We start from the raw sequence: 15,738 nt of genomic DNA on the forward strand, positions 1-15,738 counted from the left end.
ACTGCAAGCCAGATAACTACATATTAAGGTGTTGGGGAGGTTGTGGGCCCTGTGGCTCTCTTAGTCTAATAGCAATCAGTGTGTGATGGCTGGGGTGGGAGGGATGGGGAGGCGCACTTTGGTGTCTCAGCCTTGGGTGCTGGAGGACCTTGTCCCGGCTCTGCTGAAACGTACACTGTACATAACCATGTGATGTCTGTGCAGCTCTTGAACAGACTGAAGTGCCCTTGACAAAAGTCTAACTTTTGAACCCAGATGTAAAAAGAAATCTATTAATTGTGCCAATGGTTTTGTCGTCCAGCTTGGGCCTGACACAAGAGGTTTATATATAAGGTTAGAGGTGCCTTTATGGACTTTGGGTAAACCGTAAATAACAGGTGTTCACGGAAATTCAGGGCATAGGGAATAAAATTCCTATTCACTAATCCAAGTATTCGTCAAGGCCAAATCAGCCAATTGTATGACTATTTCTCACACTCTTAAGGGGATTGCCTGTCACCTTTGCATAACCCTTGGTGTCATCCAACATATTTAACATACCTGTTCTATAAGCAGCATAGCCCATAACCACTATTTCCTGCCCTTATCCACTGGTTTGATTACTACAGTCCAGTCATTTGCCAAAGGCTCGTTTTTCGGAGCTCATAATATTCATGCATCCACTATGTGTGCTGGTGGCTTCCTGCATAGAATCTAATAGTCTGTATGTATGATTCAATGGACTGGAAACTATCTGGTGGCATAAAGGTACTCTTGATGCAAAATACGCTTCTCAGCCCTAAATCTGTGGTGCAAATATCATATAAGAGGGACCCTCCTATTACTTAATTTACAAATGTTATGCTTCCAAAACAAAGTAAAAGTTTTGAGAGGTAATGTCTTTTCTTCAGGGCATACAGGACATATTCGTATGGTCATGGTCCTCATGCACATTATCCTCAACGTGATAAGTGTGGCAGCTGCAGCCTAATACATCCCGTATAATGAGTGTTCTAATGTGGTCTGGCTTACTGCAGTGAACTCCAGTGAGGGATTCTCACTGGAGCACACACATACACAGAGCCTGCAGGGGGCGTGGAGGGGGAATGCATAACTTCTCCCTATTACAGCAGAGGCAGTGCATTCCTCTCTGACTCGACAAGGCTTGACAAAGAAAAGAAGATTAGATATATTACAGAGACAGTGCAACTAGAAAAGGCTACAGTAAGCCAGGCCACATTAGAACAGGCATAGGAACGTATAGGATAGAAGAATTAAGGCTGAAAATTTGGTTACAAAGTCTCTTTAAATGCCCTGAAGGAGAGAAACAACTCAAAACCTAGACTAGATGTTTTTGAAGAATACATTTTGAGTAGTAAGATCTGCTTAGATGATATTTGGATCTGGAATTTGCCTAAACTGAGATAGAGCTTAGCACAGGCTAATTAGCACTTGAGAGCTAGTGATCAATTAACAAGCAGGTTTTTACCATAATTTCTTTTCATAATTGTTAAACTTTATACATTGTTTACTCTGCTTATCAGGTAGGCGACAATAGTGGTTTCCTAACCCATCCAGTTAAAGTTTCCATTAATATCTCCCAACCTATTTTTTTTAACCAAAAAACACTTGGATAAATCTTGTCTTTACCTTATATATCAGTGGAAAAAAAATCCTTTATTAGATTTGAATGTAAGCACATATGTGGTGGGGACACACCCACTACCCAAACATACAGCTTGACAAGGCTTTCCATTCCCCATGCCAAATCTAACAATCAGCACCATATAAAATCTGCACAAATGGGATTTCCACTTCCAGTGATTACAGGCAGTGTTTAGCCCTATTTAAGAAAATATCAGAATGTGATTAGATTATGGGCTGCCAGTGATGCAATGTGTTATGACAAGAGATTTGTGAAGTGATGGCAGTTAAATCGGGGGTGATGTAGCCATGTATTTCTTACGTATGCAGACCTGTAATTCCAAATTTGACTTGACTGCATACTGCATGTCACATACCACAATGAATCATCTGTCTCCACGCGTGCCTGCAAATGAAAGTTCACCATAGGCTGACTGTAAATCCATGTTTGTACAGGACACATGGAAGACAGCATCTTATTACACTGCTGTGTAAATGATGCCATTGCCAGCATATAAACCCTGCAACTTCTCAGCTATGTTGACCTATTTTTTACACTCTTACCAATTTAGAATTTGGCTGCGTTGCAAAATTATAATCCGGTGCCTAGTACTCTGCAAATATTAAACGGAATGGCACAGGACATCCCTACATTATAGATATTTATCAATGTTGACAATTCAAAGTACAACAAAACTGACAAAAATTCACTCATTCAGCATTGATCTAAAGGTGCCCATTAACAGTACAATCTTTCCTTCAGATTCGATCTTGAGGCAATTTGAACAATTGAAACTAATCGGAAGGCAAGTATCAATTGTTCCCATTAACGGAACGATTTAAGGTTTTACATTCCTATTCCATCATAAAATCCAACTTTCAAATTAATATTTTTTCCTTTTCCAATTGACTAAAGAATCGTTTCACATCGATCTGCGCCACACACGGCACAGTTTTCTATACAATTTGATCATAAAAATCACGTTGAGAGATCTAATCTGAAGGAAAAATTTTACCTTTAAGGGGCACCTTAACAGTACAATTAAGTGTGTTTTAGGAGAAAATATATATTGGAGGTACAGAATAACTGTTTTAGCATTTCCTTAACATTATGAGTTGATGCACTAATGACTAAGCTTATGTTATAATGTATAGCGACTGAAATCAAGCACAACTATAACTTGAAATGATCCAGACTTTCCGGGAAGCAATGATAAAATGTAGGACAATAAACCGGGCACTCCGGTTTCCTCCAACATCCCAAAAAACATGCAGATAAGTTAATTGGCTTACCCCTAAAATTGGCCCTAGGCTACAATACTTACACTACATGGTACATACATAGACATATGACTATGATAGGGATGTGAGCCCCTCTGAGGGACAGTTAAGTGACAAGACAATATATTCAGTACAGGCCCTGCGGAAGATGTCAGTGCTATATAAATACTACATAATAATAAATAACTACAGTTTGCTATTCATGATTAGGAAGATGCTATTTTTTTGCTAACCATTGCCAATTTGGTTGAGGGAGGTTGAAGTTGAATATGTTCAAGTGCACAAATTTGAAACAAAAATGCATAAAGTTGAAAGCTTGTGTCATGGAAATAATTCACATATAATAATAGCTCTTTAAATAAAGGTCCATTACTACTGAAAAATTATAAACCAGTCCATTTGGCAAAGTAGCGCCACCTGAAAGGACAAAAGCAGAAGGTGACTGCAATGCCTTGGCTTAACCTGCATTTAGTCTAAAGTTAGTAAACGGATAGTAGTCCCCTTATGTGCACCCAGTGCTAGCAGGTACAGCCAGATTCTCAAAAGGGACAGAAGTCAATGATTTGCTAACCTGCTAACCTACATTTTAGGCTGGTAATAAGAAATCCCAGTTAAACATGGCAAATTGAAATTCCTGGTGCCCAAGCAACCTATTGAAAGGTTCCAGTGTAAAATCATTTAAAGCAGGAAGCTGAGCTTATTGCCTGCCTTTCAGAATGTTTAAACATTTGTGACAGTCTTTCTAATCTAATCTTTCTAATCTGAAATTGTTGCAGATTCAAAGGACAACCGAGATGACGTGACATGATGAGATGGACATGCGTATGTACAGTGCCAAGCACACAAATGACTATGCTGTGTTCCTTGTTTTCTTTCTATGCCTGAAAAAAGTTAAAAATCTGGTATGAATGTGACAGTTTCTGTCCGGGTCTAGACTGGGTCAGACTATAGCATAATCATCACTGATAAGGAATTACAGCCATAAAACATTTTCCTTTCAGTAAATGGCTTCTGAGAGCAAGACAGAGATAAAAAGGGTCAATAGTTCATAGATTTGAGCTCTGGCATGCTTTAATGCAGGTGACAATGAGCAGAGACAATGAAACCGTAAAAACAAAAGAACTAGATTTTAATAGAACATAAAATTGTGGGATATCTAAAAAAGTCATTTTTAGGGGAAGGAGGATAGATACTATTGATTATCTCATCAGTTTATTTTCACCTCGGATGTCCTTTAAGCTACTTTCACACTGGTTCACTGCACAACCTGCAAAAGCAACAAGGGGAAGAGTGGCATCATGCTCTAGACTATATTTTACATTTTTACTACGTGACCATCTACATAAGGTCTTTCCAGCCAATATTGAACTTATTTTTGACAAAACAAACAATTAACAACCAATCCCACTATACTAACTTGTAGTGGACCCTGACGTTTACCTGACCTCAATAGCTCTCGCTCAACCCTCTGCACCCCATACTAGATACCACTGCGCTAATCCAACATTGCTATGTTTGCCCAAAGCGCAGTAGCCATGCAAACACTAGCACCACCCCACCCCCCCCCCCCCCCACCACCACCACCACACGCTCGCGCACATCCACGTATTATTGGATTGGTGAGGAGGTCACTGGCTAAAGCCACCTTGCACATCCATGAATGGCTGTGAGAGGGAGTCAGTGTTGCCAGTACCACAATCCCTACAATAAGTAGCAACAGGAGACCTAGCTGCAGAAGCCAACTGATGACAACATCATGGGATTTTCATGGCTCCATGCAAATACAGAGGGAGTTTTAGGGAGGTGTTCAGCCTTTGTAGTGTTAGGCCAGGCAGGAGGGAGGAGGATGTAAAAAAGATCTTGCCCCTGGGCCAGAGTTTGACATGTATGAAATGAGAAGACAACATTTTTTTCACAGATATTAAACCTCTATTGGATCTATTTCAGAGTGGAGATACGAACTATCATGACTGCCTGTTTGCTGCTTGCTGTCCACATTTACTCCCCGCAGTGGTTCTTCAGTAAGAAAATCAACAGAACATGTAATCTGGCTATCAGTTCCAAAACTCTTGCACACAACCACACATACTCAGTAAATAGAAAAAAAACAGGCTTTGTCAGAATCCAGGAAAAAAGCCAAATCTGCGCAAGGGATAGTCAGGCACTTCATTAATAAAAAAAAAAAACGTTCCATGCACTGCAGTGTGTGTACACTGTGTAGAAAGTAATTGTAAGTGTTGAAACAAGAACTACAGCAGTTATCAACATTTTGCTGATCATAAGTGCTGAATTATTTTCTCTTCTGCTAATGAAAGACGGCTGCTAACCATACCTGACTACAATATGCTCATATATAATTGTACGTATAGTATAAGCTACATTAGTACTTTGCGTATTTTATTTAATGAAATTGCCATATTTAAGTTCTAAGTGTACCAATCACATTCTCAGTGCATTAAATCATCATTACCTAAGTTTTTTTTTCTACCAAGTTAGTGCTTCCAAGCCATGTTATTCCCCAATATAACTGTAGCCTGGAAATCATTGTGTTATGTGCTCTGTACAAAACCCTAGCGGACAGTATTCAAGTGACGCCTCTCCCCATTGTGATCACTAGATATTATGGTTCAGGGACTGCTGCCAGCTCTAAAAACATAGCACATAAACAAAAAGAGCAGAATGGCTGGGGATATACTGTGCGTCAAGCATCTCACCCCTGATGCAAATATAAAATAACAGAAACCACAGTGAAAACCAGCTGCAGTGCATTATAACCAATGTAGGCAAACCAAAAAAGGTGGAGAGCCATTATTATTCAACAATATTTATAAAGACCTAGTTTACAACAAGTAAAAAGAGAAGTGGGTCTCACCACATTTTAAATGAGATATGGCCAAACTGGGTGTTTCAAGTGATGATATGGTGACAAATCCTACACTTGTCTTTGCGACCACCACCAAACACGATTTTTGCTTTCTGTACACTGACTACCTGCAGGGAAGCCCAATAACATCCCCTCATACTCTGGTAACCCCATTATAGTGTTTCCATTATACTGCTCCTGATTATAGTCTCCCACTATAATGTTGCTCAACAATATAGTACTTGTAAGATCCCTCAAAGAAACTGGCATGTCCTTTTAATGCAGAACAGGTACATTTATCTCTCCGTGGCTTCTCTGAACCAATGTGGTAACATTGGGAATGTGCTTATAGCTAAAATTAATGGCTAGATCTCAACCTTGCTGACACCTACATTTTATCATATATAGAGTATGTATCTAATCTGGGTAACCACATAAAAAACAAAACCGAACAACTTTGCAGAGGTGCTTTAAAAGGCAGTGTGATGTGCAACACTGATCTGCAAACGAGGAAAAGGTTACAATTTAAGCCTACCGTACACTGGCAGACCTTCTCCCAACCTGACCAAAGGATAGCTCCCGCTCTGATCGGCATTTGATCAGTGAGTGATCCATCATTGTCACACACTGCATATCAATTTTTACACATTTCAGCTTGAGATATATTAAAAATCAATAAAACTGGTGTCCCCCTAAGACTGGTCCTCATGAATAGTACTGGTGCAGCAAAGCACTCTGACACTCACCTCTCCAGCTAACACGCGCCTTCCTCTGTGCTGCTGTCATCATCTCTGTGTGCCCATACCCTATGACCTGGTGGCGTATGTGGGTATATACATGCCGCTGGGTCACTACAGGCACCGAGAGATGACAGAAACACAGAGGAAGGAGCACGCTGGCTGGAGAGGTGAGTGTCAGAGTGCTGTGCTGCACCAATACTCTTCATGGGGGCCCAGGGAGCAGCATTAGCGGGGGACAGGTCATCGGCTCTAGACCCCCACATACGTGCCGCCGGACCACCACCTCTAAATCGACCACTACAAATATATCCTGACCGATTTTTATGTTGGCTGATTTTTGATGGAAATTGTTCTAAATTTTGATGGAGTGGCATGTTTGAGAAACAATCTTGAGCGGATTAGCTGACAGTGATCAAATATACCAGGGAATGTTTTACAGTTTGTGGGCACCCTTAGGATGATCAATTAGTAAGGATGCTCAGTAGTGTTTGTCAAAAAAAAATGTTACTAAATGTTACTATTTATGAGGTGGTAAAGGAAGCCCAATGGAACACTGTTGTGTTCCATAAAGTAGGAGCCTCCACAGTACCATCAAGAATTCCTGGGTCATGTCTATGACATGTGATGTACATCAACATCCCCTGATGTTCAGTGACTCTCAAAGCAGGACAGTCCAAAACTATATACAAGTTCATATGCAGGGCAGGCATGTCTGCTCTCACACATTTTTATTCATTCTTGAGCACACAAAATATATCAGTATCATGGTAGCAAATGTTTCTTAGTTACTTTTATACATGTATTAGGCCCCATTCACACTTGCGGTTCGAGTCCGCAAGTGTCCGGGGGTCCGGGTCCGCAAAGAGACCGTACAGGTCTTTGCAGTGGCCACAAGTTTCCACCAGTTGCGGATCCGGAATGTATCAGTTCCGGCTACAATAAAGTAGCCGGAACTAGATACATTGCAGTGCCAGAAAGACACCGCAAGCATGGGGGATACGGGCGTGTAGTCCGGGCCCCCCAAGTGGCATAGGACCGGTGCTGGAAGCATCCGGTCCTATTGCCAGTGTGATGAGAAACATCCGTTTCTCGTTGCACAGCATAGCCGCATGTTCGGGTCAGGATCCGGCCCGGGTGCGTGGGCCGGATGACCGGACCCGAAAAATAGCGCATGTTGGAAAAGTGCCCGGAGTCCGGATCCGATCCGGCTCCGTTCTGTACGGAACGGACGCGTGTGAATGTCCGCATAGACTTTACATTGCTAAGCGGAACGTACGTTCCGTTTGTACAGTATACGGTCCGGATCCGATCAGGCGAATCCGGACAGAGAACGCTAATGTGAACCGGGCCTTATTCCTTGTGCAATTTAAATAGCAGTTTCTGAGTACGTATTGCAGCACGAGTTTGGGGCAGGGTGGTGTCGCTACCTACAAAATATTGGTAATTTAGTTTTCCAATATTTCTCTATGCACTACCTGGTACGCATTCTCACCTGAACCATCCCCTATACATGCCTAAGAGCCCAACACCTAATGCCTAACTCTAAATGCCCCGTAAGTGCATAACAAGAACCCCCACCTAATGCCTAAGTCTAAACCCCATGTACATGCATAACAAGAACCCCCCACCTAATGCCTAGCCCCACCCCCCCGTGAGTGCCTAATAGGACTGCACGATTTAGCGTTTTGAAACTGAAATTGCATTTGCGGCAAGATGATTTCCTAATTGACAAAGCGGTAATACCTATATGATGTATGCTGGTACCAGTGTAAAATACAGTGTAAAGTGGATTTTCCCAAGTAGCAGCCAATTGTTGTCAACATTACTAATCTCCATGAGGATTTGGTCTAGTCCAACAGCTGTCAGTCAGATGTTCAGAGTTGTCAGATTAATACTACCTATGATGCCTAGATAGGAAAAAGGCCAAATACGGAACATGGCACTCTGGGAAAAATGTATGTCTTATATGTATGTGTACATATGTAATGAAAAACTGAACAATTTTTCATGTTAGCGGCCCTTTTAAAAAAATATGACATTATTTCCCTGCCAGGGAACCAACAAAACTCAGCGAGCGTCTCTTACATGTAGCGCTCACAGAGTTTTGAATTGTAAAAGGTTCTCCAGATTTTCTATAATTTTGTCACCAATCCTCCTTCTTTCTTACAAAGTTATGGAGCGTACATGTTGCCTTTACCAGTCATTTCATTTTCCAGTCTTATCTGTAGTGAAGGATAGAAAACTCACATATTCTTGGCAAGGATTCCAAAAGCACATTTCGCCACTCTTCTCTCTGCTGAAATACGGTAATAAGTAAAAATTATTATCGCATGAGGCAGAGACCTCTGTTAGCATGGACTTAATATTTGGAAAGGCCGGAAGCTGTATCTTCAGCGAACATGTATGGCTATGCTGAATCCTCTGTGCTTGATCATGGATTGGAGTGAGAAAGATTCAGTTGATCCTAATTCTGCTCCTTTGAAAAACTCTGTAACTTGCTTAAAGGTTGCTGCAAGGAGGTACGTTCCTGCCATAATTGCACTAAAGCTTTTGGGAAAGTTGTGTTTTTACCGATGGATCTGAATAATTTCTGCACATCTTAACTTAGAAAAGATGCAATTTTTGGCAAAGCAGCTTAAAAGTATAAAGAACATTTGTTTTGAATAGAAGGCTAACACATCCTGAATTTGTAGTGCACAGGAGAGTGTTGCCACTTTCATGAAACCTGTGAGGAAAAAAAAATGCATTTAGTAAAACAAATTTTTCTCCCGATTTAACAGTTCAATAATGTAAAAAATAATGGTGTTCTTTAAACAACTTCAACTGGGGCTGTTTTTGACTAAAGACATTCTAGGCCATTGCCTTTAGCACCATTTACTCTCAGAGTCGCCTCTGCAGTGTTTGTTGATGCTGATTAATATGCTCCCTGCATCCCTCTGCTTATTGCTCATTCATCTCTCAACACAGGCAGTGCCAATTCAAAATGTGTTCAGTGCACTCTGAGCCTCTCTAACTCATGTGCACAGATGGTTTTGGGAGGTGGGGAGGGGGGGTTGACAGGTTTTATTGCCTGGACGACAAACAGACCTGCACCACTATGTGTGTATAGAATCAGAAGCCACGACAGCATCAGCATCAAACAACAACTCTCAGATAAGCCCCCATGGGAAAAGGAATTCACAAAATAAATTACATATTTTTATGGAATATGATGAACATCAAATTGAAAGAAACAAAATATGTTTTAAGCATGTTGAACTTCGTTGTGTACCTCTTATTCAGGATGTTTTGAACGGAAATATTGCATCACTTCTCCATACATTACTAAATGCCATCAGTTGTCACATTGCCACCGTTTATCAGCAGTCAGCAACATCTGACCATTTAGCAACATCTCAAATATCACTTAACCTCACTTAAAGGGACCCTTAAGTCTCTGAAAAAACCTGGGGCTTCCAGCAGCCCCCTGCAGCTGTATCGTGCACACGCCGACTCCATCAGATGCTCATGGCCCCGCCGGCAGCCACTTCCGGTTTCGGCGACAGGAGCCAACAGGCCGGGAACTCGAGTGATTCTTCGCGTTCCTGGCCACAATAGTGTCCTCTATGCTGCTATAGCATAAAGCATATAGCATAAAGCAGCATAGAGGGTGCTATTGTGGCCGGGAACGCGAAGAATCACTCACGTTCCTGGCCTGTCAGCTCCTGTCGCCGAAATCGGAAGTGGCTGCCGGCGGGGCCAGGAGCATCTGATGGAGTCGGCTTGGGCACGATACAGCTGCAGTGGGCTGCTGGAGGCCCCAGGTGAGTAAAACTTTGTTTTTCAGAGACTTAAGTGTCCCTTTAAATCCTACAACACTTCCACCACCATCAAAACTTACAGTAACTACTAACATCTCCATCGTAACCACCAAGTCAATGATCCCATCATACTATCTCCACCAATCAACCTCTGCTAGTTTTTCAACTTGATATTCACATTGGCCTCAATTCACTAAAATCATGCTGGAGATAAGGCAAGAGAAAACTTTCCACCACACAGTCAGAGTAAGCCTATCTCTTCATTCCTTAAGTTACCTCCTCTGCAGTTATTTTCACACGCAGGTAATTAACAGCCTGTCTTTAACTTTAGAATTCTAGAGTTATTTTAAGGATTGAAGAGACAGAAGAGTTAACTTAAAGAGAAACTCCGACCAAGAATTGAACTTTATCCCAATCAGTAGCTGATACCCACTTTTACATGAAAAATATAATGATTTTCACAAACAGACCATCAGGGGGCGCTGTATGACTGATTTTGTGCTGAAACCCCTCCCACAAGAGGCTCTGGTACCGTACGGTACTCTGGGCAAACTGCCACAATGTAACAATGACACACACAGGAAATGGCTATTTATAGCTGTCTGTTAAAGCCAGAACAGCTACATAATCTGCCCACAGTAACAATGTCACCATGTAATACATGTCAGAATGTGAATCTGGGAGAGGAAAGATTTTACAATGAGCAAACTCTGACTAAATCATGTATACATAATTATTGTAAAAATTAAGCACCTTTTTATATTAAATTATTTTCACTGGAGTTCCTCTTTAAGGTTTGCCTGAGGTAAAATGTTTCCTGAATAGTACATGCCTCATCACCATGGTGATAACTCTAGAAACATTATTAAAGACAGGAGATGAGCTTAGTGAATTGAGGCTACTTTCTTCAAGCATTAGTATTCAGTTATGCATTGGTTCACCTCAAATGCATCTGACACAACCATACCCACCAGCAACCACAACCAAATCATCATCAGGCTGCTCAAGATACATCAGTGCATTCCAATGCATTAACATGCATGCTTGTAACAGTACCTACTAGCATCCACTACCAACTCCACTTCTTATATTATCGTATATTTAAATTCTGCAGTGTAAAAGCAGCCATACATTACTCGATGGCCATCAGATCGACCACCAGATAAATCCTTCTTTGATTGAACCTTGGTATTCCCACAGACATGCACAGATTTCTAATAGATTTCTACATGACTACTTTACTACCACATCCACCTGCTGGGCGTCCATGTCTCCCCACCGGAAATGATTAACACCCCCCGGCTATGCAGAGTGCTGCAGGCTCACATGGCTGTTAGCGCACCTCCTCCCATGTTCCACGTATTGCCACCAGAGGCACTTGTACCCCGTGACCTTGCCACGTGTATGTGATGTCAGTACATGTGAAGAGGTCACGTGATGCAGGCACCTATCAGTGATGAAGAGAAGACATGGGACGCAGGTGAAGGTTCGCCAACAGACAGGTGACAACATTCCGTACAGCCCCGAGGGTACACATCACACATGGGGGCAGACGGCTGGTGGTCCGTCGGTCATTGGGAAATCAAACATCACTGCAGGCACGCACTTGACCGAGCCCTTTTGAACAAGATCTTTCTAGAATGCCGGATGCCTGTTGATCAGTTTTCATCAGAAATATATCTAAACTATGTTCAAGCTGCCAAATTAAATCAGTATCATAGCATCTGCTGGATATCGATGCCGTAAACCAAGTAATGTATGGGCACCTTAAAACATTTACATACAGGTTGGTTTGCTACACACACACGTTCTGTATTAATATTTAACTAGGAGGCTATGATAAATGACATACAGATGCAGGCTGAAATATGAACAAGCAGCAATTTTGAAAGCAACTGAAAAAAAAAAAAAAAAAAAAGGATAGTCTATGAACTACAGAACTAGCCTGATATGGGAATAAGTAGAAATTCTGGGACAGAGTAGAAGAGAGGACAGGTATTCAGATAATTCTAAAGCTGGACACTAACGGTCCAATTTCTAGCGAAAAATCGTTAGAGCGATCAGAAATTCTGATCGGATTGGTTGTAAATAATCTCCATTGGTGGACACAATCGATTATGAACAAGTGAAAAAAATGTCGCGCGAATGAATTTTCATCGAACGAAAATTTGAATTTTCTTGGTGGTCATGATAGATAGGAAGCAATGATTGGTTAGTTGATGGTGTAGTGAACGATTTTTCGTCCGATCAGAATTTCTGATCGCTCGAACGATTTTTCGCTAGAAATTGGACCGTTAGTGGCCAGCTTTAGAATGCTATGAATATAGTAAGAAGAAGAAGCTTACCTCTCATTTGACTTGTGGGTGTATGAGAAGCACTGGAGATTAGTCATGCAGTTCCCAGGACTGCCTCCTTGTTCTTATGCTCTCTAATCAGCGGATGAAACCAGAACCACTTGGATCTTCTTCACCTGTGGCATATATTGCTGCGATTGCCAATATAGCTATACAAAGGTCATCATACATTGTTACAAAAAACGCACTGTAATTAGCCCTGATACTAGTTACTACCTCAGCTGCGCTCGCCCATTCCTCACCGAAGTCCATCTGCGTGCCGCGCATGCGTGCCAGGAGCAATGGATGCAGGGATACAGGAGGACACAGGGACAGGGGTTTTATTATATAGAATATATATTTATGTTATTCAGCTAGCCCAAGATCCAGCCAAATAGGCTACTTGCCAAGCCAGTGATTATATATTTGCCTTCTCAACTTCATTGGTGGACAGGGCTGTATACCCAAACCAGGCCTTCATAGCCAAATGCTGCCATTCTCTAAACCAGTCACGTCCCAATATAATGGGCAAACCATGCCCCTCACAACCAAGGTGGAACACACACCTCAGAACCTGAAGCCATCCCCCCACCCACCTCCTACTCCTAATAAGAATATGAGGCAGTGGTAAATCATAAATCTGTAAATGCCAACCCCAATTTCCTACCTACTGTACATCCCTTGCTCACCAATATGTGTCCGTGTCAGTGGGGAGAGGTTGACTGACTGCAATTTTCCACCACTTTCTTTCATCATTCCAGCGTCACTCAGGGGAAGAGGAGACCAGTGCTGTTGCCCATCAACATGATCTGTTGCTATGGAGGTGGGAGGAGGCACAACAGTGTGGCACATGCTGCAGCACCTTCCAGGGCGCCGTTTAAGAAGAGAAACAATGTGGTTGGCTGTTCCAGACCTTTTCATGATGCATCCGGTGGCTGTACAGTACACATGCTACACTTGACCAGCCGCCTCCGCGGCGCTTAGTCTGGCATGTGTATGAGATGTTTCAGATAAACAGTATTAAAAGATCAGTTACCACAATTGATCTGTTTATTTAACATGGAGTTACCCTTTAGGCTGCAGAATAGTATTTAGTATAATTTTTGCAGTTTAGATACCGGAGGGAATTTCCTCTTTACACTTAAAGCAGAACTGAAGATTGTTAAAAAAAAATGCACTTACCTGGGGCTGCCGCCAGCCCCCAGTTCTGCTTTAAAGCGGACCCAACGCAAACATTTTTTTTAATTAAAAAAAATTTAGTTGCACTACTCTGACACATAGGCCTGGTGCACACCGATCGGTTTTTGTAGCGTTTTCCAAAACGCTTGGCTAATGTATTTCAATGGGATGGTGCACACCAGCTGTTTGAGGTTTTTAGCAAACCGCAAACGTGGGTCCTGCAGCACTTTTGCGGTTTGCAGAAGCGTTTCTGCCTCAATGTAAAGTATAGGAAAAGCTCAAACCGCTCTGGAAAACACTAGATCAGAGCGGTTTTCCAGGCATTTTTGTTACAGAAGCTGTTCAGTAACAGCTTTTACTGTAACAATATTTGTAATCTGCTACACAAAAACACTCCCAGAAACGCTAGGCATGTTTAGAAAACGTCTCTAAACAAGTCTAGAATCGCTCTGAAATCTGCTCCAAAAACCTCTAGCGTTTTGAGGATCCGCTAGCGGTTTTGGTGTGCACTGGGCCATACAAAGATAAACAAACAAACACTCCTTCAAGCCTATGAGCATTTCAGTGCATGCTTTTCACCCTTCTCTTTGCATAACTAGGGTTATACAGGTGGCAGCCATTAGCAATTCCTCCTTTGCTGGACACCATCTACTCCACCAGTTTGCTGGATTCTGTCCCGGCAATATGAAAGGAAGGGAGGGGTTCCTCCAATAAATGTAAAATATTTTATATTTGTCATCATGCAGCTGAAAAAAGGCTGCTATTTACTATTAGAATTTAGAAAATAGATTTTATTTCTGAAATCTTGTATTTTTAATTTGGGTCCACTTTAAGTGGAGCTTTGGTACAACAAACTTTTTATTTTATTTAATTTTTAGTATTTTTAAACAATACATTTATTGTTCTTGCACGACAGCATGGGCTGCCCTGTAACACTAGACCCCTCACTATGCCTTCTGGATTTAATAACTGATGAAGAAATACAAAAGCATACCAAAACCTTCACGTCGCAAACCTTATTTCATGCTAGACAGGAAATTGCCCTAAAATGGCTGTCTGCATAGGCCCCCATGAGTCAAAGCTAGAAGGCCAGGGTTGACCGTATGTTTCCTTACAAGAAACTTGTACAAAGTCTGTGATCATATGATATGGGACAAATAGATAGAAATATAAACTGTATGGGGCTTAGTGCCTAGTCTACATTCTCTTTTTATGTCATATGTTACCACAATGCATTCTTATAGGTCTTCTAGTTGATGTACTCTCATACATACCATGTCATATTTCTTTCAGTGCTATACATTGTGTGTATTATGTCAGTTCTATCACATTTTCTGTATTGTAATGATCATCTGCTAATGCCAGCAGTGTTGTAAGTGTTTTCCTTAATGCTTCAATAAACCTTGTTAATTGTACATTTATTTCTGAACGGAAGTGAAGTGAACGAAGTGAAAGCATGGACCTATTTACATGCATTCATTTCCCAGTTACAAGTACGCGATGTATAAGCCCAGCCACCCGAATCATAGCATAGCCACATCCACTCCTGAGTGCAGCAGGATTGCCATAGACCCCGCAGAGTGGATCAGTGTATCCATACTGGTCAGACAGGCAGCCACTCTGGCATAATATGAACCAAGCCTAACATACAACTTGCACTCATAAGTAGACACTTGGTTCTACTCTGTCACATAGGGCACTCAATTATTTATCACTTGTCTTCATGACTGATTAAGTACAGGAGAAAGCCAGTGCATTTGCCCAATAATGCTAAAGACCAAAAACATGCACAAACTTACTATGTACCGTCTTTCCCCTAAAGTAAGACAAAGTCCTAAAATAAGACCTATCTTATATTTCAAGCATGCTTGAAATATAAGACATTACCTGAAAATAAGACCTAGCTGCGCGCCCCCATC

At 41.6% G+C, this 15,738-nt stretch overlaps 1 protein-coding gene and 1 long non-coding RNA gene across 5 annotated transcripts in view; one reads left to right on the top strand and one right to left on the bottom strand.

The window, feature by feature from the left end:
* Positions 1–15,738, bottom strand: part of BTC (betacellulin) — a 103,594-nt gene that overhangs the window by 66,303 nt on the left and 21,553 nt on the right. Inside the window, exon 1 of one of the 4 annotated variants that reach the window (XM_068232966.1) lies at positions 13,330–13,497. The exons of 1 other annotated variant lie outside the window; for it this stretch is intronic. In XM_068232966.1, coding sequence (XP_068089067.1) covers positions 13,330–13,492 — 163 coding nt within the window. In that variant the 5' untranslated portion in view covers positions 13,493–13,497. Of the gene's footprint in view, positions 1–12,652; positions 12,739–13,329; positions 13,498–15,738 lie in introns of those variants that run through there. 2 more of the 4 variants (XM_068232954.1, XM_068232975.1) reach the window with 2 other exon arrangements.
* The window catches only part of LOC137504493 (uncharacterized), a 40,634-nt gene that overhangs the window by 17,919 nt on the left and 6,977 nt on the right, over positions 1–15,738 (top strand). The window contains exon 2 of the long non-coding RNA XR_011019492.1: positions 3,681–3,726. This is a non-coding gene — a long non-coding RNA (uncharacterized lncRNA). The remainder of the gene's footprint in view (positions 1–3,680; positions 3,727–15,738) is intronic.

This window comes from Hyperolius riggenbachi, chromosome 1 (genome assembly GCF_040937935.1).
Source record: "Hyperolius riggenbachi isolate aHypRig1 chromosome 1, aHypRig1.pri, whole genome shotgun sequence".
Taxonomy (NCBI): domain Eukaryota; kingdom Metazoa; phylum Chordata; class Amphibia; order Anura; family Hyperoliidae; genus Hyperolius; species Hyperolius riggenbachi.